Source organism: Brienomyrus brachyistius, chromosome 18 (assembly GCF_023856365.1).
Source record: "Brienomyrus brachyistius isolate T26 chromosome 18, BBRACH_0.4, whole genome shotgun sequence".
Classification (NCBI taxonomy): domain Eukaryota; kingdom Metazoa; phylum Chordata; class Actinopteri; order Osteoglossiformes; family Mormyridae; genus Brienomyrus; species Brienomyrus brachyistius.
In genome coordinates this window covers 20,133,725-20,161,511 of record NC_064550.1, presented here as the reverse complement: position 1 = coordinate 20,161,511, position 27,787 = coordinate 20,133,725, and the positions used below count along the sequence as shown (strand labels likewise).

At 43.1% G+C, this 27,787-nt stretch overlaps 1 protein-coding gene across 2 annotated transcripts in view; it reads right to left on the bottom strand.

Annotated features, from left to right (window-relative positions):
- Positions 1-208: 208 nt before the first annotated feature.
- Positions 209-27,787, bottom strand: part of drd2b (dopamine receptor D2b) — a 35,506-nt gene continuing 7,927 nt past the window's right edge. For both annotated transcript variants that reach the window (XM_048983127.1, XM_048983128.1), the window contains exons 2-8: positions 14,504-14,817; positions 6,428-6,537; positions 5,587-5,723; positions 3,589-3,782; positions 2,339-2,425; positions 1,415-1,769; positions 209-685 (exon numbers count right to left, since the gene is read on the bottom strand). In XM_048983127.1, the coding sequence (XP_048839084.1) occupies positions 489-685; positions 1,415-1,769; positions 2,339-2,425; positions 3,589-3,782; positions 5,587-5,723; positions 6,428-6,537; positions 14,504-14,817 (1,394 nt within the window). In that variant the 3' untranslated portion in view covers positions 209-488. The remainder of the gene's footprint in view (positions 686-1,414; positions 1,770-2,338; positions 2,426-3,588; positions 3,783-5,586; positions 5,724-6,427; positions 6,538-14,503; positions 14,818-27,787) is intronic.

Genomic DNA, 27,787 nt, shown 5'->3' with positions numbered 1-27,787 from the left:
GGAAGAAGTGGGATATCGACTCTCAAACAGCCCCGAATCCAGAAACCCATCCAATCGGAACCACTGCGATCACCAATTTTGCGTCCTCAAGACTCAAGACTGTGGTAGTTGTGCTTTTCAGACCTTTTGTGTTGTAACATCGTCATACCAGCGAGGGACTCGATGGCCCGTGAGATGCAACCCCCCCCCCCCCCCCAAGCCCGTGTAACAGTCCCATTCCAGGGTGTCACCATTCTGCAACACATCGGTGTTCCAGACTGTTTTCAATCTACAATGATATACAGAGCACATGTTCAAAGTTGATATCCATTTAATTTGCGGTGACTGTGCGGCGTGACTCAATCGCCGAATGACTCGCACTTACCTCATCTCCCATCTGAGGGCGCGAAGCACGAAAAGAGCTCGGAAGCGGCTTCTTGCGATGTAAGCGATGTGGATGGCGGCCAGTTCCGGCCTTCGTCCAGCCCCGCATCACGCTCTGCGTTTTTTTAACAGTGCAGTATCTTGATGAAGGCCTTCCTGAACTCAATGTTGAAGGTGGTGTAAATAATGGGGTTCACGGCACTGTTCACGTAGCCCAGCCACGTGAAGGCGTTGTACATTTCCGATGGGACCCGGCAATGCGTGCAGTGGGTGTTTAAAATGTGCGTGATAAAAAAGGGCAGCCAGCATATAATAAACACACCTACAATAAAAAAGGACAGTTAGGGTGCAGCCATGCGCAAACAAAATACAGTAACTATAGTACAACATTTGAAATTTCAGGTCCAGAGAGTACAAATCCAGACCGGGATTTTGTTTCAACCGATCAGTTGAGCATAAAGAATCACAGAGTACTTAACCGGTTGGTTGAAACAAAATCTTGGTCTGGATTTGTACTCTCTGGACCTGAAATCCCCACCTCTGTTCCTTCACTATTGGCTTACATTGGCCACATGACCTTTTCAGCACCGAACATATGATCTGCACAAGGTGCTATTATGTATTGTAACTAAAGAAAACGAAGCATGTGTGAGTAACTGTAATATTTTACTCCCATCCGTTTTATATGCTTGCATGTCCTATCCAGAGTCTCAGGGGAAGCTACGGACACAAGGCGGGGAATAACCCAGGATGGGGGGGCTATCCCACTGCTGGCTTGTCACTTGCACCATTCATAACTATGAACAATTTGGCAACTCCATATTGCCTTTACATGTTTTTTGGCTGTGGGGGGGGGGGGGGGGGGTTGGAAACTGGAATATTCAGAGGAAACCCCATGACAACATGGAGAGAACATGCAAACTCCACACACATGAGCCATGGCAGTGACTCGAACCCGGGTCCCAGAGGTGTGAGGCAACACTGCTAACCACTGCACCACCATGCCGCCCCATTTCAATATGTATTACTAAATTGTTATGAAAAGACTCACCTAAGACGATGGCTAACATCTGCGTGGCCTTCTTCTCTTTTTGCTGCGAGATCTTCCTCTTGCTGAGGGGCTTCACAGTGCTGCGAGTTTTCCCACCAGGCAGCGCTTCTGTCTCGAAGGCTTTCGTGGCCTTGGGGACGAGGGCATCCTTGGTGTGGCCGTTCCTATCGCCTTCGAGCCGGCTCTCGGCCGGGGAGGGCGGCGCCGAGCCCTGCCGCTGGGTGGGGGCGGCGGGCATGCAGAGTTGGTGGGTGGCGGGCGCGGGCGCAGTCCTCTTCTTTTCCATGGGGCTGGAGCTCGTCATCAAGTCCATCTCCATGTCAGCGACCGGCTGGGCAGCCTCCTGTATCAGGATCTGCGGGAACGAGGCACCAGCAGAGGTCGCTAGTTCTGGTCCAAACAGTACAAATCCAGACCAAGGTTTTGTTTCAACTGACCAGTTGAGTACTCTGTCACTGTAACTCTTTATACTCAACTTGTTTAAACAAAACCCTGGTCTGGATTTGTACTTTCTGGACCTGAACATTCCACCTCTTGGCACCAGGCTCCCGGGCTGGGCTGAGAAGTGTGGGAAGTCTTCTGAGTTATTTGGAGGGAGCGGGCTAAGCATACGACTGCCTCGTACGAAGTGCAGGATCAATGTGAGCTGTATACAAATCCACATTTCTGCTTTCGTAAATGGGTTGGTGACGAAAATGAGATGACTTAGGCTTCACCTCCAACTCCGACTGGCTCCTACCAGCCACTGCAAATGACCCACAAGCAGCAGGTTTCCAGACAGCGTGGGGCATTTCTGCAGCTGTAATACGTGCCCCACTGTCGATGGAATGTAGCATGCAGCATGTAGCATGCAGAGTACCGGAATGCAACACGCCCCAATAAACGTAACCCGGCAACACAGTGCTCTGGGTCCCATATACCTACCACTTTCTTGTTTTTCAGGGAAAGGGCCCCGTTGGACTTCACAATCACAGTACAGAGCTTTACATCTTCTGGGTGGGTGCACTTCTCCTGCGGGGGGGGGGGGGGGGAGGTACGAGCACAGCACACATGGTCACTGGGTGCGCAAAGTGAACACGGCACACTATGGAGAGAGTCTGGACGGCGTCATGGAAGTGAGGATGGCAGGCACTGTTATTTAAAGAGTTAATTATCTCTCAGGATAGCTACCTCTGGCAGCTAGCGCATTAAAAAATGGTTTTTTACTCAGGAACTACCTTAACATTAGCAAGAACGGCATCTTAAGGGAATAAGTAAAGATACATAAAACGTTAAAGCGTTATATATTCAGTATACATTATTTAATAGTAAAAGAGGCAAAAGGGAAATATTAATAGCGTCATAAATAACACTTGTGACACTTTCGCTTTCTTTGCGCATTAAAAGCCGACGTTAATCCCGTAAGAATGTTCAATTGGGTAAAACAGCTCAACTTTTGACGTCACATGACAAGTGAAGCCGAGCATATAGATGCAGGCTGACGCCACTTAATCTCCTTCACTCATTTTACTTCTTAGTAAGGAATATCACTCTTCTTAGTAGAAAATCTCACTTCTTAGTAAGGAATATCACTCTTCTTAGTAGAAAATCTCACTTCTTAGTAAGGAATATCACTCTTCTTAGTAGAATATCTCACTTCTTACAATGTAATAATCCCTCTTCTTAGTAGAATATCACATTTCTTAGAATAGAATATCACTCTTCTTAGAAGAATATCTCACTTGTTAGAATAGAATATCACTCTTCTTAGAAGAATATCTCACTTGTTAGAATAGAATATCACTCTTCTTAGAAGAATATCTCACATCTCATTCTTGTTAGTAGAATATCTCACTTCTTAGAATCTCACTCTTCTTAGTGGAATATCGCATTTCTTAGAATAGAATATCCCACTTTTTCGCCCTATATTCTGTGACTTTGTGTCGCAATTAGCCAAAAGCCAGGGCAGAGATCATCTTTGATTAACTAAGTGCATCTGTAATTGTGCTGCTGAGCTACATGCCTGAAAGGATGACAATAATGCACCCTCTCCTACTCTGAAATGCACTTTTACTTAGAAGCTGTTTCTTTGGGATTCGAAGGATTTTTGCAAACAGAAGTTCCTCCCCCACGCCTGTTTCAACTGACTTTTCCAAAGGACCTTAAGGACGGAAGGAGCAGGAGAAGCACCTCACCTTTCCGGCGTTTTCCGCGTCAGTCACATGACAGCTGCGCTTGGTGTTGACACGTTTACGTCGCTTGCGCAGCACCACGTAAATCTGCACGTAGACCAGCAGAGTGATGATGAAGGGCACGTAGAAGGAGACGATGGAGGAGTAGACCACAAAGGCGGGATTGGCGATCACGCACTGGGCCTCGTCACGAGTGGCTGGAAAATACAGTCAGGCCTCCTTAGGGTAACTACCCAATAAGCACATTTTTACTAGATAACACATAACATATCGAAGACTGGTGAACATAGAACTCCTGCAACTCAACCAGCAGAACTTTGTGCTGACAATGCAGTGACAGTGGGTTTGAATCCCAAACAGCACAAATAAATGAAAACCCTTCTGTCTCCTCTGAGATGCTGTGGATAAATGTGTCAGATCAACATTCAAAATGTCACACAAAGCATAACAAATATTGGTGTATGTATACTATATAAAGTAATGTACAAAAATCTTAGCCAGTCAAGTAAATCTGAAGGTATTTCAAACATCCTACCTTAGGCATGAGGGGCATCTGGGAGGGGGGGGTGTTGGCCAATTCTTGCCTGATATCACAGTAACACCATGTATATACTGTATATTGCCCACTGGGGTGGGGGAAATTTGCTCCAGGGCTAGAGAGTGGCGGTAAATTGGGGTGAGGTTGCAGAGGTAAAACTTCTTGCCGGCTAATTTTATCACCCTGAATAGCGGAACGACGGTTTTCTAGGACAATGCACATCGTTTGCGAGTGTCAGGGAGCTCATGTCCATTTATGGGAGAGGCGGAAAGTCTGGTATTTCTCTGTGTAGTAAGTGTATATTTGCTCAGAGAATAACATAATTTAACATTAGAAAGATATATATGAAAACGAACAGTAGCAATAAATATGTTAATTTCTTCTGTTCTACAAAGATATCTGGTTGACAGCCTAGTCAACCTAGCCACTCTGGTTCCTTACCTCAGGGATGCCCCAGCCATAAACCGAATCTGTTAAATTTCACCAATAGCTCATTCAATTACTTGACTTGATTATGGTATGATAGTGCTCAGGTCAACAAATACAGGGCTGCATTGGATGGTCGCTGTGAAGACTGGATTGACGTGTGGTTGACGGGGCTTTGAGGTGGCTAACTTGACACACTTTGACAGACATTGCATCATGGTTTTACACCAACATCAAGATCATTTAAACATCATTTTCTTTCACTGCCTGAGATTTTTGCACAGTATTTTCTTGATATTTCAATGCATTTCTACCCTCCATCCATCTCACATACTGTATCGGCGGTACAAGGTCGCAGTAAGCCTGGAGTCTCGGGAAAGGCAGTTTAGAGATGGTGCTTCACCTAACAGTGCGTCTTTGAACTGTGGGATGGAACCTTCACAAGCACAGAGAGTACACCCACGGCAGAGGCGTGAGCACTCAGGACTGCCAGCTGGGCCATTATGCCACTCAAACTATTAACGTGGGTTTAAATGACATCGTCTTGCTGTATCTTTTTGTAAGACAGCGATACCTGAAAGCTGCTCCAGCGTGTAAAGGCAGATATGTACGGCTGAACACCGAAAACATGCAATTCGCTACTTTCTGAAAAGCTTGGCACCACTGTACTATACTCTTATGGAATAAAATAAAGGGATTGATTTCTTTAGCGAAAGATGGATTCGGGGCTTGACAAGGCCCTGATAACAGGAACAATTATTTGTGATAGGTTGGGGGGGTGGGGGGGGGAGGGTGACTGCAAAAATAACTACCGCCAATGCTTTGCTGCCATGTGTCAAAGTCGTTGACTTTAGTAGCTACAGAAATTGCACCTGAAAGAGAATAATCGATTTTTGTAGGTATGGGTAAATGGAGGGGGTCGGCAGGGGGGAGATTACTGAAGGCAAAAAAAATAATTAAAATACAGAAAAAGCAGATAGTTGGTAGGAATAAACCTTGGACCTTTTCACCACGTGGCGGTCGAAGCTTTGCGTTACCTGTGTTGTTCAGGCCGAACAGTAGGGGGCAGGATATTGCGAAAGACAGGACCCAAACCACAGAAATCATGACCGTGACTCTCCTCTTGGAGCTGTACCGCGTGTTGTACAATATCGGCATGGCGACGGCCGTGTACCTGAGAGAGAGATTTAGAGGGAAATGGGGGAGAAGCAGGATCACCTGAGTTGCTGCTGTCAAAAAAAAACAAGCAACTTTCAAAAAGATTGTCCATCAAGAGGGCAGGGGAGCGAAACTTAATTTTACCATCTGCTACCTTGCATAATTAGTTACTGGTTTGAGCCAAAGGGCAGAAAAGTTCTTTATATAAATCTCACATCGATTATACTTGTGCCTCATCTGAAAATAGGTTACTTCAGCACAGCTGAATAAAAACGCGAATCATACAATGACTGTTTAATTCCCAAGTGGTAAATTTCTACTGCACACTTTCTGGTGAATTTACGTCAATTAATAACCATGTGTGGAAATGGGTACGATTAAGCAGTATTAGATGCACACATTGCCCTGGAGTTAGGGGGTTCAGGTGAGTAAGTAAAGCCACAACTAACGAGGGAACAGAAGTAATGTGTTAATTAAGCAGGTGCAAAAAAAATAAAAAATCTTTGCAATCTTGTAAACGACTGTGAATGGTCCATAAATGGGCAATGTAACTTAACGTCAGTTGTGATTGTTTGTGAAATTCACAGAATAACCCAGAAAGATTAAATGTTAGATTTTTAAGGGGCGTTTGGTAGGACTGATGGTGCCACCCATGTAGGTTATAGCTGTGAAATCCACAGAAAGGCATGCTGGTTAATAACGGTGCGATGCTCCGCCCACCTGTCGATGCTGATGGCGCAGAGGTTGAGGATGCTTGCCGTGCACATCATCACGTCCAGGGTGACGAAGATGTCGCAGTGTATCTTGCTGAACCGCCACTCTCCGACCACCTGGGAAGGCAGGCAGTGGCATGGCGTGGGATTCCGTTAGTGGTGCACAGAACTCGGAATGTGTAGACAGCTTTACGGTAGCATAAAGTTGGAAGGCTGGAGGAATTTATGGAAAGTTATATTCAGTCTGCAAAAAATGTTTCATGATCTGCAATGCGTGGCCCTTCTGAGATTGGGTATATCCCATTACCGGTATTAATTTGTGTAATATTTCAAATGCATTTATGACCTGTGCAAAATGTACAACAGGTGGCAGACTGGTGCATCAACATAATTACTTGCCAATTGTAGAATGAAATGTTCTCTTATATATCTAGATAAACGCATGCAGGACTGTTCCGCATAGATTGTGAAAATTCTAGCTTTTGCACTTGTGCACAGAAAAGTACTTTCTAAACTCTTGGCACTAATATTAACGATGTTACAGCAAACAAACCTCGTCGAGAAGCAAATTCTGTCAATGAACCATAATGCGTTTTTTAAATGTAAATATAAATCAGTCCAAAGAAGCGGGGAAAGTATTTGCAACGCTAGTTACGAGCAATTTGAACAAACCACGTATTGAAAAAGTGTAGCTGATTGGCAGGCAAAGGATGGCAGGAGAGCGGCATGCTGGGAGAAAATGAGGCAAGGAAGAGGCTAAAAAAAACCGACTTGACCTTTATACTCGACAGCGATTATAGATATTTACTCCTACTGTAGATAAGACAATTCGCAGAGGGTACTTGCATGTAGGTAAGTAGGTTCATTTAATTTTTCTTTCATGACTCAAGGATTAGTGATATTTTATAAAAATATGAGTGTCATATTATATATATATACATTTAGGTTGTATGGTTTACAGTGATTAACACACTGATTAGACGCAATCAAAACCTATAAGCCTTGTTCCTTGGGGACACACAGATAGTCCATGTTTTTGCTCCCTCCCAGCTCCCTTCCAGGCAGTCCACATTTCTGCTCCCTCCCAGGAGGATGGAGTTGGGAAACACAGCTCAATGGGATATCAGTACGGATTGAAGTTTGACCTACAGGGCGTTTAGTTTTCACCCGGCAGTTTTGCGTGAAGAGGAAAGACGGCCTTTATGATCACACATGAGTTACTTAGCAAGCCAGAAGCTTATCTTAAGCCAGTCGCTGACAATGCATGTGACGGCTGAGAGTGAGATGAATACAAAACAACCACATTTTACTTATATAATAGTATAATAAAGCCTCAGAGCGGCGCAGTGCTGCAGTGGTTAGCACTGTTGCCTCACACTTCTGGAACCAGGCGTAGGGTTTCCACCATGGTTCCATGTGTGTGGAGGTTCCATGTTCTCCACGCCTCATTACAGGGTTTCCTGAGTACTCGGGCTTCCCCAGCAGTCCAAAAACATGCTGAGGTGATTTGGAGTCTCCAAACTATCTGTCAGTATACATGTGTGAGAGTGCCCTATCATTGGTTACCGCCCCTGTCTTGGGTTGTTCCCTGCTTTGTGCCGGTAGCATCCAGAATAAGCCCCAGTCCACTCCCCCACCCCCCTCCATGAGCCTGAATAGGACACAGAAGATGGATGGATGGTTGGATGGATAATAATGACTCAAACGTGTCTGTAGTGAAAAATAATGGGCTGTTCGCTTTGTGTGGATAAGGAAGAAAGGATAAAGCTGGAGACAGTCAAGCCCACCTAGTCATGACTGATACAGCTAAGAGCCTGAGTCTGTATGTTAGTCAGGGGAATATGTGTGATACATTAATGTATCAGGGGGCCACATGCAGTGTCCACAGTACCTTATGGTGGAAAAATGGCCCCCTCACTGCTTTTGTGATCATGAAAATGAACCTGCTAGCTGCAGAACTAGCCAGTATATATATTTCAATACGACAATCATATTCAGAAATTGGACAGATGGATGCATGGATGGGTGGGTGGATGGATGTGAAAAGTCATTGAAAGAAACATGGAAAAGCAAAGGCTGGTTTTCAAGAGATCGTACCATTAAGAAGTTCCAACCGCGTAGAAGGACATTGACGGACAAATAACCAACGATGGAAGAAAGACGGAGGTTATAAAGATAAAGAGAAGACTTCTGGAACAGGGGCGACTATAGGACTTTTACACTGGGGGGGATAAGGGGGGCCATAATTCATAGAGAGGGGCAGTGGCGTCTCTACATTAGGGGCCGGTAGGGCCAGGCCCCACCAGATGTCGCTGTTGAGCACTGCACGACATGATCAGTAATTCACTCTAATAATATATATTTTTCTTCACAACTAACTAATATTGTGGTGCATGTATTACATATGACAATGGTGGCACTGTCATGCATTCCAAATGTCTTGCTATATCTGTTGCTCCTAACAGTCTTCCTTTGGTGTGCATGGACCCGGCCAGTCAGCGTTTGTTTAAGCAAGTAAGCAGCTGAGAACTGAAAGCAGCTGTTCAATGCACATTCAGTAATGAGCCGTGGGGCACGATCTGCATGGCCTGTTCTGATTGGAGCCTATAAAATGCAACGCTAATCCATTTGACGCACGTCAAGACGATGTCATTGGTATTTTCAACCAACGGCTAGCTGTAACGTTAGCAGGGTAATAAAATAGTTGAAGTGCACAAATTATAAAAAGTTAGATTTAGCAGCTTGCCATTACAGAAAAAAATACAGATTGAAAGTTTGCCCAAATTTCTGTGCATCTTTTATTTTCAAGCAGCGATCATCACTGGTGAGTCTGTTTCACATTATTGCAAGTTTGTCTTGACTCTAAGTTAAGAACCGTAAAGTACTGGGTTTTCCTACTCTAAAATGTTGCTTTGGATTTGTTATAACAGCAATCATTTACTGCTTAATAAGTCTGGATTTGTAATTTGATGTGGTATAAGTGTAAAAATGGCCCCCTGGATTTGTCATTTGACGTGGTATAACAATTTATCTTGCCATTTCTGTGAGCTCAAATGCTGTTATTGATTATGCCACTAATCTCTGCTTTTGTTTACTCCTGACCCTGTTACATTAATGTGTGCCTGTGATTTTAATTATCGAGGTGCATTTGTATTAGGATTCACTGACCAAGCACAGTACATGTTAGTGTTTACTGTGCCTCACCAGGCCTTCTGTGCCAGAAACGCCGCTTGGCAATGATTTGTTTTTAATTGGTGAGTGAGAGTGGAGGCCAATCAGCTTTCAGTGAGGGACAGTACCCCATGACCCCTCCTCTGTATACAGCCCTGCTCTGCAGCAACGATGTCAAAAAGACAGACATATCTAATAAAGTTACATGGAAGCAACTTCATTAAACTAAGATGCTGAGCTCAGAGACCACTGGCAAAAATGGAAGCCTTCGAAGCAGATGGGCGTCTCAACGTTTCAGAAGCCAAGGAAGAAGTATCAGCATTTTCACCAAATCAGGAGAACGACCGGAAGAGATCGGCTGACATTCCAATACCAAAGAAAGGAGACACAACAGAGTGCACAAACCGTTGCGTGATTCCCATCATATCACATGCTGAAGATGATTCAGTGCAGAATAGCGGCCTGCATGGAATGAGAATTCCCTTACGTATGAAAAGCAGGATTTGGGAAAGGTCAAAGGCAACCAGAAAAGGAATCAAGAAGGATATCAACATTCGTTTTCTTACTTACAAGGCCTTAGGTTGTCTTGACTATGTGTGATGCTATCAGCGAAACGGCTATATCAGAGTATTCACTGTCAAGCGTTTTATGTCGCAGTTTTATGTCGAGATGTGCCGAAGGCAAATCCCACATGCATGGCCGATAACATTGATTCTCCTTCTGGTTTTTTCACGCTGGAATATTTACCACCTTGTGTCGACCACGTCATCCTCTGAACTGCTCAGCAATTCTTAATTCATTGGAGAATTACATCAGTTGCAATCTGAATGATAGGATGTTTGCTGAGGCTGAGGCTGCATATTGTAAAAGCCTTTGTCGATTCAGTACTGAAGGCCGCGTTACAACTTGCACTGCAAAAACTCCTCATATATCACCACCTCCTGCTCCTCTTTCCCCTAACTTGTAGTTTTGGTTTCAGCTGTTCCAGGCTCAGTCAACAGCAACAGATGGTCAGACCCACTAAATTTCCAATTGATGCAATTAGCTGATTAAGGTCTGAAATGCCATCAGGAAAAAGAACCCTTCTGGCTTATGTTGCTGGACCTTGAAAGCTGGGGATTTTTGGAGAGGAAAACAGCCCCCCACCGCCCTTTCTGAAACTTTCCACTTATTAATGTAATTTTGAAAAATCCTTTGGCAAATTATGCACAATACACTACTGGGCAGGGGGCACATACTCACACTTGAATATTATTGGAAATTTAGAGTCCCCCTTGGTCGATAGTGCTTTAGAAAAGGGGCAGGGCAGTGCACCTCAGTTACATATGGATGAATTCAAACAAATCTTTGGAATAAAAAAAACATCTATGATATAAAATTTGGATTAAAAATTCCAATAAAAAAATCTTTGGAACAAAAAAAAATCATTTATTTTTTTCTCTGAATCTTTAGGGAAAAAAGAAACAAAATAAATTAATTTTTCTATTGAAACGTATTATTTATTTATGATTATGTCATGTTTCGTTTCGTCCTCTGTAATATCATACCCATCTCATTTGGATTGAATTAATACTTTTTTGACATTTTTCCTGTGACTCAGACAAGAATAAGTAGTTGGAATATGGGTGAATGGATTGTAATATTAGTAATAGTAAAACCTTTTGGACTATTATGACTGTTATTATTACTTTTTTTAGGTAACACATTACTTTTTTCCTTCATCAGATGATCAGGTACTCTTTACTCTTTTGTTTACCAATTCCATTCAGTACTCATACAGTATGAGTTCCATTTAATATACCTGTAAGTAGTATGAATACTGACCAAGTACTGTTGCCTCAGTAAATATGCAGCATATATAGATGAATAGATGATGTAAAACAAAATATCCTCCAAGGGTTTAAGTGTTTTCTGGCTCCAGCATTAATACCGTATTAATCTTGTTTGGTTTAATTAACAGCCGCCGCTTCCAGACACTGGTGGCGGAGTCAGCTGTATCATGGGCATCCACGTTAAAAATGCCACACTGAAATAATGATTGATGTCCCATGGTTTCTTCATAATTAGGTCTGTTTGAATTATCACAGGGTGCTGAGGACGCACGCCTAGTAATGAGCCAAGTTTGCAGTCTCGTCACAGGGTTCCATTTACAACGATTGTAATGTTTTTATGGATTCCTCTATCTGCCTTTGAAGGCCCTGTGAAGCTGTCCTGGCGAGTCAGAATTGTGGCCTTCGTTAAATAGCGTTTCCATGTTCTCACTTCCACTCTCGCCTTGACGACCCGAATGCAGCATCGATGCATAGAGCTTGTATCTTGATTCACCTTTTGTGGTTGTCAGGAAAATAAAAAGCGTTTAACCTTGGTCGTTGCTTACGTTGTGCTACACCACAAAATACTTGTAGATGTGAGCACAGTTCTATAGCTGTTTCTTGTTTAGAGAAGTGGCAACGTGGTAATCTGTAATTTTCCGTTTGTGAGCGTGTGCCCTGCAATAGATGTGCATTCTGCGTACTGGCATAAACTCCAGACTCACTTCCACCCACTACTGGATTAATATTATAGAAAAGGGACAGAATTATTGCACTTGCATCGTTAAAAAAATTATGTACCATTCGTTTCATCTGACCGTGTAGTTTGTTTTATCAGAGACTGTCGATACTCTATACATGCTGCTTCTGTTATAAATTTTCCTTAAGGAGACAATTATGTGTGTTTATATGTGGATGTTTTTAGCGATTATCAGAAAACATTATCCGAAGCGTACCAGCTCTGCCAGGACTGAGACAAAAAGGTTTACTTTCAAAATACAGATCTAGAAAGTGCAGGTTTGGTCATTTTCCAGGTTCGAAAGTAATTGGGTAGCTTGTACAATTCATCAAGCTCTCTTCTGACCTTGTCTGTAGAACAGTGGGACCGATGTAATCTAAAACCACTCTGGCTTGAAAAAACAAGGTTTCTTTTTTGTGTAGTGGAATGATGTCACCAGTGTTGCCATTAACCAAATTTCTGACCCATGACTGGTTTGACGGACCTCTCTGGACTGTACCTCTGCCCTGACAATCTGTTCAGTCAGGTACTGCTCCGCATCGGCATTGTGAGTCACTTTCTTCTGTGTTAAACTATTTCATCCTGGATAATATTTCCTCCTTCTGGTTCTGATTCTGATCTGATGTACTTTGACTTAGTTAGAGCCTCAGTAAAATTCAATTGCTGTATTGGCTAACCAGGTAGCACTATAAGCCTCATAGCTTCAAGGTTGTGGGTTCAAATCCCAAGACAGCACCATATGTGTATAGTTTGCATGTTCTCCCTGTGTCACGTGAGATTCCTATAGGTGCTCCAGTTGCCTTTGTCCAAAAACATGAAGTTAAGCTAACTAGCATGTGGAAAATGCCCAGAGAGTGTTAGTGTGTTCATGTATTCCCCTTGCGATGAGCTGGTACCCCATCCAAGTTGTACCTCAGTCTAGTGCCTGGTCCTCCTTGGGACTGGCTCCAGTTGCACCCCTAACCCAAGTTTATGGGAGTTTTACTTACACAAAAAAATGTTCTGAGGGGCAGAAGGAAAAATGATTGGTTTGGAGAGAAAACTAATCAGATTGTAGAGGAGGTGGGTCTAACCAACTAGTGGAGGTGGGACCAACCAATCAGAATTCATGGTCCTGCCTTCTGTAGTTGCTTGAATCCGCCTCCTGTACAATCTGATTGGTTATCTCTCTGAGCCAATCATTTTTACTTCTGCCCTCAGAACATCTTTGCATAAGTAAATCTCCCATGAGGCCTCCCCAATACTGATGATGATAAGCGATTAGAAGATGGATGGATGGTTAGTAAAACAAATAGAGCTGTGAAGGCCGTTGGGTGTTTGTTTTATTTCCTTTGTCACACTTGTTAGCTTATCTGTTAAAGGTATGTTTTTTGTTGTAATATCTTTTTTTCTCTTTATATTGACAAGGCTGAACTTGCTCAGCCAGGCTGGTGAAACTAATTCTGGTCCTTGTTTGAACAGCAAGTCTGCCTTACGCCTGATAGTTCCCAGGTAAAAGCTGCACACATCCAGAAACCTTGTTCATAAACCTTGACCGTGGGAATTGCGAGACATTTAAAGTGTGGCATTAACGGTACATGCATCACCTGCAGAAATGTGGCATGTCACGTTAATTGTGTATCTTCCACTTGCAGCACTAAGCTGTACGATTATTCTGCTTAATTTGTGTTATCTAGTGTTGTTTCTCCTCTTAATTACACGATCAATTACTAACAATTACTAAAATGAACAAACATGAAAACTCTAAGACATGTAATATCTGAGCACGGGAATCAATCTGTTTGATTTTGTCTTGATGACGCCGATACATACTAAAGTCTGTAGATAACTGCTGTGTCACTTCCAGGTTCTGTACAATCCTCGAGCCAAAACACAGATCTCAGATTGGAAGGTCACATAGTTTTCAAGACTGTTTCCATCTTGCTGGGTTGCATATTTTGCCTTGAACCAATTCCCCAAAACACTCCCATTATGTATTATCATTCACCTGATGGTAAATTGAATATTCTTTCGCAAGCAGCTAATTAAGACTAAAAATACAGTATGCAGTATTATTAAAGTCTCATATATCCATATATATCTTGATTGCTATTGGCTTTATAAGTCAACGAAATGTTAACGCAATATCGATTATTTTAAAGAAAATCGTTGCATTGCGATATTCTTTGTTTTTCTTTATTTTATTCATATTATACTGCTTCTGTACACACTTGGCCGTGCATGAAGGATCTCCGCTGCATTTAGATGTCGCATCCTGGCCAGACGACACCAGGAGCTCATGCTGGATGGGTGGTTATGGAAATGGGTGGATGGAAAGACGGAGAGAGGCGTATGATCATTAGGCTTCATGGAAGACGCTCACCTCCAGATAGACCACCCAGGGCATAACGAGGGTGGCCACCAGCAGGTCGGCCACGGCCAGGCTGACGATCAGGTAGTTGGTGGTGGTCTGCAGGGCCTTCTCCCTGGAGACCGCCATGCACACCAGTACGTTGCCGAAGACGATGACGAATATGAGGAGCGTGAGCAGCATGGCGTAGTAGTTGTAGGGATGTTTCCGTTGGCATGCGGTGCTGTTGCCGAGGCCCTCGGTGCCGTTGGCATAGTAACTCTCATTGTAGGTGTACTCTGTGACAAAATCCATGACTGGTGTAGAGCTGAGGCTTGGGATGGAACCTGCAAACCATAAAACAGAACAATTGCCTTTGCATCATGAACTGTGTTCTCTCCCTCAATGCAATCCTAAGTGAGACCTTTCAGTATTTCAAAGTAAGGGAAATTTCTAGATTTTCCCCCTCGGATCAATAAATCTTATACCATGTTGCATCATGTAGTGAAATACACGACATGTGTACTTGTTTTTTCATTGTAACCTTGTAGTCAAGCAATTTGATATTTGATTCTAAACTCTGAAAGTAGGTTCTAGATCATGTGCATCAATTCACACGTATGTAAGTGACCTTCTCACCCATATTCTGGTTTACCTTTCAGCAGATGTTGATATGAATTAAACTGTCATGTATTAGAATGTGACTCCAGCTCTATTTTATGTTAGTGTCTGGACGGGTCCCTGCATTGTGCTGTTCTGTCCATTGTTTCCCAATTTCACCAGCAGGTGTCACTAGCCATCCCATTATTTTCTCTGTGTTTTGCACCCTAACTATCCACACTGTTTCCCCATTTCCCCAGGCCGCCTTATGCTCGGTTTGGGTATTTGTCTCCTTGGAATCTGCCAACCCTGTGTGAATTAACTTTGTTAGTCTTCAGCGTCTTGCTCCTCAGTTCACCCTGTCTTTACAGTTCATATCTGTCTCCCATTTTTCTTGCATCTTCTAGTATCCAAGTTCCTAGTGCTTGTGTGGTTGTTAAGACCCACACCAGCCCTCTTTTAAATAATTACTTGTTACTTACTTGTTACTTATGTGTGTATATTTTCCTGCCTAGTCTGTGTTCCTTTGTCAGCTATTGAATGCGTGTGTGTGTGTTTGGTGTTAGTTTTCCCCTCGGATTCTAGCCTGTTAAGTTCTTATTTTATCAACCTGCTTTTGTTAAATCTCTCACAGTCCCTTTTGTTTTTGGGCTTTAATTCTCTTTATAATAAAGTTCTCTGTACATGTAAAGCTGCGAGCGGATCATCATTCCTTCATGGAATGACAATTAGTTTTGGAAACAGCTCGGGCGGATATAAACAAGCCACACGATGCTACATACTTCATCAAAAACGTAATGTACAGGCGGCACCATCTGGGCATTAACAAACTCAAAAGCAGAAACCCGCCAGTCGGCTTGCTTTGCTCAAATAACAGATAGCTTCAGCCCATTGTGTACAAAGTTCCATCCTTTCTTTACATAGATTGTCATTACTGCCTTCCAGCGCTTAAAGTGCATTGAATTCTCTGTCAAATCGGCAGACAGTCTTTGTTGTATTGATTTTGAAATCTACGGAGCGAACTGGCGCGATTTCTATCATGCAGACATTACCACTTAGAATGAGAGATGTTAGACCGTGCAATCATCTTCATTGCCAGATAAAGCTCTCAGGTCAATAGTAAATTTGTTTGAAATATTTGTAAACACACAAAACCTCCACTAAATGGGTATTGTCCTTCCAACCCTCTAATTGCCCTTTCTACACCAAACTCCCTGTCTGCCATCTCACTGCACAATGAGGATCAGAATTAGGCTCCAAATAATAATCCTAATTCATAATCCCTGCATCTTAATTTGATATAATTACTTTAATGGTTAATTGTCACAATCAAACATTTTAAATGGGAAGTTTATTCTTCCATCCATCTGTTTTCAATGAGTCCTTATCAAGTTGAGGTCACAGCAATGCATCCTGGGAAATGCCTACAGGAAGGTGCACGCAAGCACAGCAAGGCTAAGTCAGAGAGCATCAGTGTTTTGGACTAAGGATACCTATGCAAAATGGTGCAAATGAATTCGTGCTAGTTAGGGCTCTGCAAATACAACCTTTAAACAGTGATTTAAAATGCAACAGGAAATGCAATGCTATAAATTTATAATGAACATTTTGCAGCTCAGTAGTTAAGGATAGATATTGGAGAGTTTAAATTGGGTTTAGAAATTGAGTTTAAAATACCTGGGGTTTTACTTTTTTTTTTTTGAAGAACAACAAACAACAAACAAATTTATTTTTGTATAGCGCATTATCACAACATTACATCGTGTCAAAGCGTTTTACAGCATCCGCACCCAAAGCCCCCCGTGAATAAGCCATAGGAGACAGTGGGAAGGAAAAACTCCCAAGAAGGAAGAAACCTTGGAAGGGACCAGACTCAAAGGGGGAGCTCATCCTCCAGGGGCCGGCAGGGAGAGTCAGATAGGAGAGATGGTTAAGTGCCGAGTCATACTGTCCAAATCATAAGATTTGAGAAATAACCGGGGAGCAGGGAGGTGATGACAAGCCGGTGCCGACTCTCCTTCTAATCGCCAGGCGACCAGAAGAAGGCAGCGGGTCATACATGGAAGATGGCACAGGCAGAACGGTGAGACTGGCAAGAAAGACTGGCATCAGGAATAAAATACTCAGGGCAGGCTTAAAATACTCGGGGCTATAGCCCCAAGTGATCGGACATAACAATACCATGGAGGGGGTCATTAAATATCAATATGATCCAATGGGGGGCCCTGAAAAGAGGGGTATAAGAATTCCGGCCCTTAAATAAATGTGGCTTCATTGCACCATTGAAAGTACCAAGATCCGAGCCAGTTATTGCAGTCTGAATGTACAGAGTCTGGTGTTGATGACATTAAGGGCATTAAATGTTATTGCATGAGCTTTGACAGGAACAGCAACAGCAACAGAACCGTCATTCTTAAATCCAGCCTTTCCTTGGTGTAAATTATCCATCATCAAAAGAATTTGTAGCCACTTAAAATGTTATGTTATTAATGGAGGCAGTGAGCGTTTGGAACACAAAGGTCAACTGCATTAATTTACACTAATGTCCATCTCAAGATTAATTAAGAAGTTTTGGAGAAACGTGATCAGAGACGGTTACTCTTACAGTGGCGTAAATACAAGTTATGGAAATAACTTCCATAAATACAAGTTATGGAAATCTTTCTGCCCAAGAAGTAGATACTTATAGCAGTTTTTCTCAAAACAGACCCCCAGACGATCCATGTATTTACTCTCTCCCAATTCCCTGACAGTATGGGGGGGGGACAAAAACCGGGACCGTCTTGAGGTCTCCGAGGACTGCTTCCAGAACCACTGAGCTATAAAACAAAGGCGGATAACTGAAGTCAAGAATGGTCCCAAGATGTGCTGGTAATGAGTGTCACTGATGAAACAATTTAACAATTTCGTTAATGAATCATTACACCTGCTGTTTTGAAGGTTAATGTATTAGTGATTGAGATCATTCCAAAATCTATTATTTGTTCCTGTTGCTGGCTATTTTGTATCCTTCCCCAAAAAGCTTTAATTTAGCAGCGATATTGCATTTAAGTAGGGTGACCATACAGTATCTTCTCTCTTTCCCAGACATGTCCTCTTTTTTGGGACCTAAAAATGCCTGAAATTTCTGGGATTTTGATTTGTTTCCTGTTTGTTTCCTTTGCTTTATAGTCATAATATTTTCTGTGTGTCCATTTTTATTGCTTTGACGCCTCTCTTTGCGTCCTGCCCCTTGGTCACCCTACTTCAACAGCATTATAAAATCTGCCTGACATTCTACTTCAAAGTTGCATTTGTTCTTTCGTTTTCAAGGAACATGCAGATACTGTACATGACTGATACAAATAACGTCAAGCAATTTCTTAAGGTACTGTAGAGTTCACTAAACAATCTGCACTTGGGAATGACTCCACTTTCTGCTTTCAGTTACACTTCTGTTTTTGAAACCCTGAGACTATTTCCTTTGTAATAAACATCTTATATTTTCAGTTAATGCAGGAAATCATGAGCCTCGTGCGTTGACAATATCCCGAGCTGACAGAAATGAGCAGGAAATACTCAAGTCTATCAGAGACCCCAATGGACTCCGGCTTTGCACCTTGAGGTTCTTTCTGAAGATTGTTTTGTTCATTTGCCATTATTGCTCTGATGTTATTATTGCTCATTTGGTGAATCTTTCTCTCTCGTAGCTGGTCTGTTTTGAGGCTAAACTGCGGAGATGGACTTTTGGCTCCATGTGGCAAAGTCAAACGTGACAGTGTCGAAGGACATAAAATGTAATATGCCGTAGCAGGCCGTTTCACCGGGTGGCGTTTTTAACATTGCTGCCCGAATTGAGGTTTAGCAAGTAATCCTACAGAATCACTTGTAATATGCTGAGCTGCAGCATTCAGAACATGGCGATGCATTCAGCAAGCGAGTAACAATACAAATTCACTGCTAACAGGGAGGGAATTCACGCTAACCTCGGATAAAGCCACTTGAATGCCAACTAGAGCATTACTATACCAGAATGCATCTGCTCTCGTGAGCATTTGCCGACTCTCCCCACCTAACGACGGACCGGCCACTTCACCTTAAGAGCCACATTGGCATGCTGGGAACATCGGCGACGCGGGATTCCTTGTAGTCACTGCGTACTCGCGCTAGCTATCTGGTGAGCATTTTTTAGCGATTCGCACAGAATTTCCCCAGATCCTTGAAAAGCATCCACTTCTCCAACCTGTTATATGAGACACAGGGTTTGCCCTGAGACACAGGGTTTGCCCTGAGACACAGGGTTTACCCAGACATACAGTACACCTCAGATGCTGTGTAGCTGGCACTCGTCAGGCCGGTGTCCTGTGGTCGTGCCACGTTAAGGGGCTGCACACAGATTCTCCTTGAAAGCCCGTCTTCGTAATTCGGCTCTTACTCTCCCTGTTCTCTGTGTTGTTTACCCTCCCCTTTCCCTTCTTATCTAAAATGATACCTAATGCTAATTCTCACCTAATGGCCAAAGAATATGTTGCACTGCCTGTATATCCTTATATGTCTCTGAAGAAACGAACCACAAAGGTCGTCAATCGAATGCTATCTTATGATTAATTGTGGTTTAAATGTGAGATATGATTGTAGTTCAAATTTTAGCCCTTCTAGGCTCTGGACTCGTCAATTCTGGTCATAGTTTCGATGCCTTGAGATTTTCTTGGGGGAGATACACTGTGGTCTGTGTGCTCAGAATAGTCAGGCAGATTCCGTCGATAAATCATTGATATCCAGCCAAACAGGGACGCACTGTCCTGGTCACACAGATGAAATAATGACACTGGTACACACACATAAAAGGGGATGACATTCATAGGTGCAAGCGGACCTTCACTAAATTTAAAGCGATAGGAGACAAATTAAGAAGAACAGGCTACCACTTAGAAAAGTAATTAACTTAAACGGTCCCCTATACATTGTCTCCGTCAGATTTATTTGATGGAGAGTATTTGTCTCCAACCTGCACACACCTTTTACAATCGATATATGATTTAGACCAATGCCTGTCTGCTTTCAAGTTGAATTTGTAGGATGCAAATAAATGAGTAAATAAAAAAACAATGTGTGTATCTATTTTTGTATTCAGAGTTGCATGCAGTTCTCAGATCATACTGTGCATTTCCAGCACTCCTGATGCACGGCTGAATGTTATCTTGTTTGTGTTTTTGGCCATATTCACCTGCAGTGGGTGCATTAGAATGGACCGGAAAGTCGAGTGGGAAATTGGAAAGGCGCAGGTGTGACTGAGGCTCTCCGTCATCACAGCCCTGCTCACTTTGTGACCCCAGAGCAGACAAACCATTACCCCTTTCTGAGAGGAGCACTGCGTCCAGTGCAAACTGTCCGAAGACGTGGATGCTCACAAATTAATCGTGCTTCTTAAATGAGCTGTAAATATGCAGACATGTTGCACGACACGTTAAATGCAGGATTGCATACGTGTTTGCATACGGCATCATAATACCAAAGGATCGAAATGCAAAGATATTGTGTATTTAAAAAAAAATAATCTTTCCAAAGAATAGTGGACAATCAGCAACAGCTTCATTTTCAAATTTGCCGGTTAAAAATGTTCAGAAGTTATTTGTTTTATGCATGTTTTGCTTCCATGTTTTGATTAAATTTAATTGCACTGTGTACTTCTGCTTCTTAATAAGCTGCATACTTCGTTTACTTAATTAACTTAAAATAAAATGTTCATGAATAAATATAAAGACTGAAAATGAAATGGAGAAAAAAAGATTTTAAAAATGTTTTTTTTTTTTTGTGCAATGAACACTAAAACAAAAAAGATTAATAAAAAGTTAATTTTTAAGTTAGTCAGTAATAATGTGCCAAGACAATGACAAATGCAGTTTTACTGGCAATAATATTGCCTATGAATCAGTTCGTTTGATTAACGTTGCCAAGCCAATCATTAAGTGATTATTATTGGAGTCAGTGTTTACGTATTGACAAACAGGAATATAGAATTTCGATCTATGAAGACACAGCCCGTGTTGAATGTCTATGAATAAAACCAAAACCCTGACCACTAAATAAATCATAACAGCATTGAATACCTCATTAATCAAGTCGAACTGAAGCATTTTTTGCATTCGCATGTTGGCCACACATCAACAGTTGTAAAACCTGGGCTACCCCCTCCCCCCATGAGTGTGATCTGGCCTCCCGTTGGTTGCTTTAATATCTTACATTGGGCGTCACCAGACTATAATACGACAAGGTGCTCTTGTGAGAACATCCTGCAGATACGGTGAGAGTCTGAACCTGGAATCTCGCAGGCCCAAATGTTAAAAGCCTGTCGTAGAAGGCAGTAGCGTGGAACTACTGAATTACTTCAGTGATTTCCAGATACATAAATGTCCTTTAATCCCTGTGTAATTTCCATGCTAATCTGCAGTGATTGCCAATTTGGACCAAGAAATAGGGCAATTTGCAGTTGGCATGGGATGGAACAGCGTGATGGTGCCCCAACTCGTGGTTTACAGCTCCTCAACGGTCCTGGTTGATGGTAACGCGTGGCTGATAGATGGTGACTCTCCCCCAAAAGGACCCACCTGCATTTTCCTTGACTTCCCAGAGGGAAATCAGGGCTATTGGCAACTCAGAGTTGTGGGTGTCTTCATATCATCACCCTGTAACGTTCCCGTCAGGACTGAGGCGAGAGTGAAGGCATTAGGGTTAGCATTAGCGTTAGCATTAATCACATACAGGGTACCGTCTCCTTTTGGTGAGTTTTATGCATTAGAGGATTACAAAATCTTCCATGAATAACTGGAGTTAAATGTAATATCCGAACCTGTGAATCTGTGCCATATAATTTTCTCCCTTTCTTTTCTCGTAAGTGTCGAAAAATACAGAGAGGAAATGTGATTTCAATAATTCTAACTACATTACTTCTGCTGCGCAAAACAGTCTCAATATTATGACAATAAAAAATTCATTTGAAATTGGTGCTCAGGCAGTGAAAACTTATTAAGTTTCGAAAATCGGCCGTAGACTCCCAGCTCTTCTGTCTCAGAGGCCCTGTCTCATCTACGGAGAACGATCTGTAGAAGAGAAAATGCTTCCTCTATTAGTAAGTGTGCAGAGAGAGCTGTCTCATGGGTTTTCTCTGACCTTATGCTAAAATCCTTTGATGTCATACATGTTCGGTGATAGGGTGTGTGCACACATCTGTTATGGCGTTTGCACCAAGCCCCAGCATGTACTGGGTGAAGACCATGGTGCAGACAGTCACCAGATGGGTCTCTGAACCCACTAAAGCCCCTGAACCCTCTCCAGAGCGATAGAACAGCCTGCTGTTATTGCATCACAGGTCAAAGGTCACCTCGGGAGAATCCCTCCTTCCAGTACTAGCCCAGAGTGACTCTGACCCACCCCTGACAGATGCCCCCTGATGCACAGGTTGGGGGCAAATCAGGATATGCATGACATCACAGGAATCACCCGGGCTACATTTTCGGACTTATATCAGGCCGAAAAAACAGAAATATGAAATCAAAAAGAATTACACCCACCCTGACATGTTCCTGATTGCTGCTCCAGCCCACTAATTCCAATCCGAGCTTTTTCAAATGCTAAATATAACACTTGCTTAAACAAACGCTGACTGGCCGGGTCCATGCACACCAAAGGGAGACTGTTAGGAGCAACAGATACGGCAAGACATTTGGAATGCATGACAGTGCCACCATTGTCATATGTAATAAATGCACCACAATATTAGTTAGTTGTGAAGAAAAATATATATTATTAGAGTGAATTACTGATCATGTCGTGCAGTGCTCAACAGCGACATCTGGTGGGGTCTGGCCCTACCGGCCCCTAATGTAGAGACGCCACTGCCCCTCTCTATGAATTATGGCCCCCCTTATCCCCCCCAGTGTAAAAGTCCTATAGTCGCCCCTGTTCCAGAAGTCTTCTCTTTATCTTTATAACCTCCGTCTTTTTTCCATCGTTGGTTATTTGTCCGTCAATGTCCTTCCACGCGGTTGGAACTTCTTAATGGTACGATCTCTTGAAAACCAGCCCTCGCTTTTCCATGTTTCTTTCAGTGACAATGCGCATCAATCCATCCATCCATCCACCCAGCCACCCACCCATTCATCCATCCAATTTCTGAATCTGATTGTCCTATTGAGGGTCGGGGGGGTGGGGGGGGGGGGGGGGGTTCCGGAGCCTATCAAACAGACTGTGGGCAGAAGGCAGGGCACACTCACACACCTGTCGCTCACATAAGAATTCTATATTACATATAATATATCACATAATTCTGACTAAAACCCAAATTCAAATTGCTTATTAAAAATGGCCTGTGGGCCCAAACCCTGTGTCCCACACTAAAGGGGGTGTCACAGAGTTTCTGAAATCACACCTGCTCTCCGGTGATTTACTATGGGGGGGAAAAATGTAAAAGCATGCGAAATCCTTGCTGAGGGGGGAGCTTTTTACCTGTTCTCCCCAACAGAACTGACAGGTAGAGCTACTCATCTGTCATTCAGAAATGAGACCCCCCCCCCTTCCAGATGGGCTACAGTTTAAAGTCAGCATTAGGCTGTCATCCATTGGGATGTTGTGTTCTTTTGTATCTTGATACAGAACGCAAGATCCCGATAATCTGATTTTCATCATTTCCCATTAAAGACCCCTGCTGGTTTTTCCATTATAGACAAAGAAATTCTCTAGAGAATAAAAAAGTGTTTTTCACACAATGCCGTCGTTTCTCACGAAATGGATTTTCAAATAAACCAGACAAATATGAGATGTTTCTGAACCAGTATATTTTATTATATAAACACTTCCGTCATTGGGTTTAGTATTGGACATTTGTATTTACAGGTCGAACTAGGGATCAATGCACATACAATTAATTTAATATTAATACGTTAGCGGCCTGTGCATTATTTATCCATATTTGAGCGGGTCAGGCTAGACCAGGGTATGATTCATGCATATTTCATATGCATTATCCATGCTTTGTGGAAAATCCGATGCTTTGTGAAATGCCTTGTAATAAACGGAGCATGCTCTTCATAACTATCTTTGCTGTTCCTGCTGACCCGACTTGCATCTCAGACTGACCAATGCACAATGCTTGCCCAGATTGCTTGGAGTTCAGCTTCTCTGAGGTGAAGCCATCTCCCTGGAAATCCGTCTCCTCGGCAGGCTGCGAAGGGAACACCTCCCACCTCTGAAGATGCTGACCCTCTATCTCCCGCATTGATGCCATTTCCTCTGGACGCCTCGCTGCTTGCACTTCAGATTGCGATACAATTATTCTGAATTATCATTACTATTTTTTTCCACCAACACAGACCTTATTCAGGCATGAAGGGGACCTTGATCTAATATTTATTTTTCCTACATTAAACATCATCTCAGAAAAAAAAGATTAATGTACATTTCGTCAAGGCCACACAATGGAATAGCACCTGCTGTGAGGTCGACTGTGAGCCTTTGAAAAAATCCTGGCATTCACCCCTATAGTAAAAACAACGTTGTTTTCAAGTCTATCTTGAATTCCATTGTCCGGAGACAATGAAATATAATCTGTTAAAATCTCTGTTATTGATTAACAAAACAGCGGTCAAAAAATAAATAAAAAATCAAAACATCTAATGTTAAAGGTGCTGGTTGTGCTGCCAGTCTCCCCCCCCCCCCCAATCTCCCCTCCCCCACGACGCCCGATGTTGGTAGATGATGCATAATGAAGTGCAGGCTTCATCAGCTTTGGTTCTAGAAGGAAGATCTTTCAGTTGAAAAATGCATTGCAATCATTATTGATGTCTCTCACCATCTAATGACTGAGGCTTTTCATGCACGTTGTCCAGATTTGTAGTAAGCCGTAGAGAATGGTATGTGTGTGAAAAAGGGTTTCTAGGTGCTCAGCCTTCAGGGCTTCTACTTGACAGTATGAGGTTTATCTCTCCATGTCGGAGTTGTTGGGGGGGGGGGGGGGGGGGCGGGGAGTATGTCCTGGGAGAGCATCTCAGAAGGAAAAAGGAGCACAGTCTGAAGAGGAGAAGAACCCCTAGCTGTCAGCCTTATGCCTGCCTTAACAAATAATCATGTGAAAGTCACTAAAGAAAAAATAAAAATAGCAAGCATATAAGCTTATCTGCAGAATTATACACACACACACACATATATATATATATCCATCCATCCATCCATTTTCCAAACCACTTATCCTACTGGGTCACGGGGGGTCCGGAGCCTATCCCACAAGCAATGGGCACGAGGCAGGGAACAACCCAGGATGGGGGGCCAGCCCATCGCAGGGCACACTCACACACCATTCACTCACGCATGCGCTCCTATGGGCAATTTAGCAAGTCCGATTAGCCTCAGCATGTTTTTGGACTGTGGGGGGAAACCGGATGATATTTGAATTCAGTCAAGAATTTGTGTAGGAGCAAAATTCCAAATTCTGTTAAGTAAACTGCAAGTTGTACATTTCGTACACATTTTGGTAACCTGTCAGACAGCGGGATGACTGAACATGGACAGAGTCACACACAGCTGTCAGAGGCATCTAAAACGCTCAGTCCGAATGCAGTCAGTCTGGGCAGGAGTCTCACGGCAACAGGTGTTATTTCAACGGGAACCTTACTGCTTGTCCTCATGTTAGCACACAGACTGTCAATAATATATGACAAAAGACCTTCACTGTCATTAGTACAACAAAATTGTGTTGACATCTCTGTTTGTGCAATAATAATAGAAAATAAAAACACAGATTGAAGATACTTTGGGGAGAGCAGCGTATGTGTCAGTTACTATATGAAACAGCACTATATATCACCTTATTATATAAGGTAAAGTAATTATAGAATGCATTCATAAATATAATATAAATCAATACAAACTGACCTAATACTTTTCTCTCAGCCCCCGCCAGCCCAGACCCCCTGCACAAGGTCAATGCTCATGTGCCTGCGTGCACCGTCTAGGGCTCTGCTACTTCCTCTCTTCCCTGTGTCAAGTGGATCCCAGCTGAAGCAGGTCTAACACTCCGCTTAATGCATTATGGTTGCTAGGAAATCCTTTCCGGAAACACAAGACATCCAGAAGGTGTCAGGGATTGTTTGTCAAGATATACAGCCAGGCGGACGATAATAAAGTCAAAGGATTTTTCCAAACCTTAGACCAAGTATTCTAACGGCAACAAAAGAAAGAATCATTTTTTTTTTCTACCAGGGAATTCCACCATCTGCCTTTAAGTTAAAGGACTGCCTGTCATCTCTCCTTATCCTGAGACTGCATTGGCACTCTTGACGATTAACTTTTGGTTGATCTGTCCACAAAGAGGTAACTTTGAGTTTGCCCGTGGAGATGTACGTGCAATAGAGAACGATGCATTTTTTTTTTTTATGTATTCAGACATTTTACAAAGATGGGACTGAAGATATGAAGTGAATCCAGAAAGTGCAGAATGCGGAGCTCAAGTCTTCTAAACAATCTTGCTTGCGACAGCCAGGAGATATTTGTAAGCTTCTCTGCTCACATATGAAGAGCATGAATTAAGAAATTATGAATTATTCCCTAACACTGCTTTCACCAAGTCCCACATCGCTGGCTGAAATGAATCTTCAGCATTACTGTGAGTCCTAATTAAAGTTAAAGAGGAGGTAGGGGAGGGAGGGGGGCGGAGGTGGGACTAAAAGGTGCTAAATGGGCAAGGAGGAAAGAGGACATGAAAGTTTCGATTAGGCCACGACCTCCGCTGGTACCTCGCAATCTTATACAGAGCATCGTATGCAGACACAGAGTGGTACTTCTTGGCTGGATGAGTTGGGGGCTGCTGTTTCTATAGCGATGGCAGTTTAGAATCTCACAGGAAGCAAACTGGGGAGGACTTGACATGACCGCGAGCTCGAGCCGTGGGAGAGTACGGTGTCACGACCTGCGCGTCCAGCCCTCGTGTGTTGGGCCCCCTGATCATCCACATGTGCTTCCCCGATTGTGATCACCTGTTTCCTGTTATTTCGGCTTGTCTTGTGTATTTAGTCCGCGTCCGAGTCCGTTTCCCCAGATCCGTCACTGATGTTCGTCGCCGTCTTCTCCCCCCCGTATTCTCGCCTGCCTGCCTCATCCTTCCCCGCTTCCCACCTGCTCGGCTGACCCTGGACATACGGTTCCGTTCCCATTTTTTCAGCAAAGCCGTACACAGGAAAACATTCGGCGTGACTCTAGCGCTGTTATTAGCAGCTGCGGGCGATGAACGCTTCGCGCGACAGTGTGCCGGGCTGTCAGTGCGTCTGAGATTGCTGCCGTATGCAATGGCATAGGATAGAGTTTGATATTCGGGGGGGGGCGGACACAACTTACATGTAACGGTCTACTTTTTGGGGCGATAAATGAAGCATAATTATAGTTCCAACGTCCATGGCCGTCAGAATCGGACATTGTGTGACAAAGCAGCGATTCCAGCCGAATTCCTGGCTGAACTAAGGCTTCACCACATGAAGCAAGGAAGATGGCTCAGAAAATATATATTTTGGGATAAGTCAGTAGAAGGAGAAGCTGTAAGAAGCTGTAAGAAGCTGTCACTGATTACTCACACGTGCAGAGTGCCGAGTCTGATGAAAGGAAGCTTCGTGCGTCTGATTGGCTTCCGACATGCGGGCCACTCGACTTTTCGTCGGCCATCGACCCCCATACTCGAGAATAATTGATCCTGCG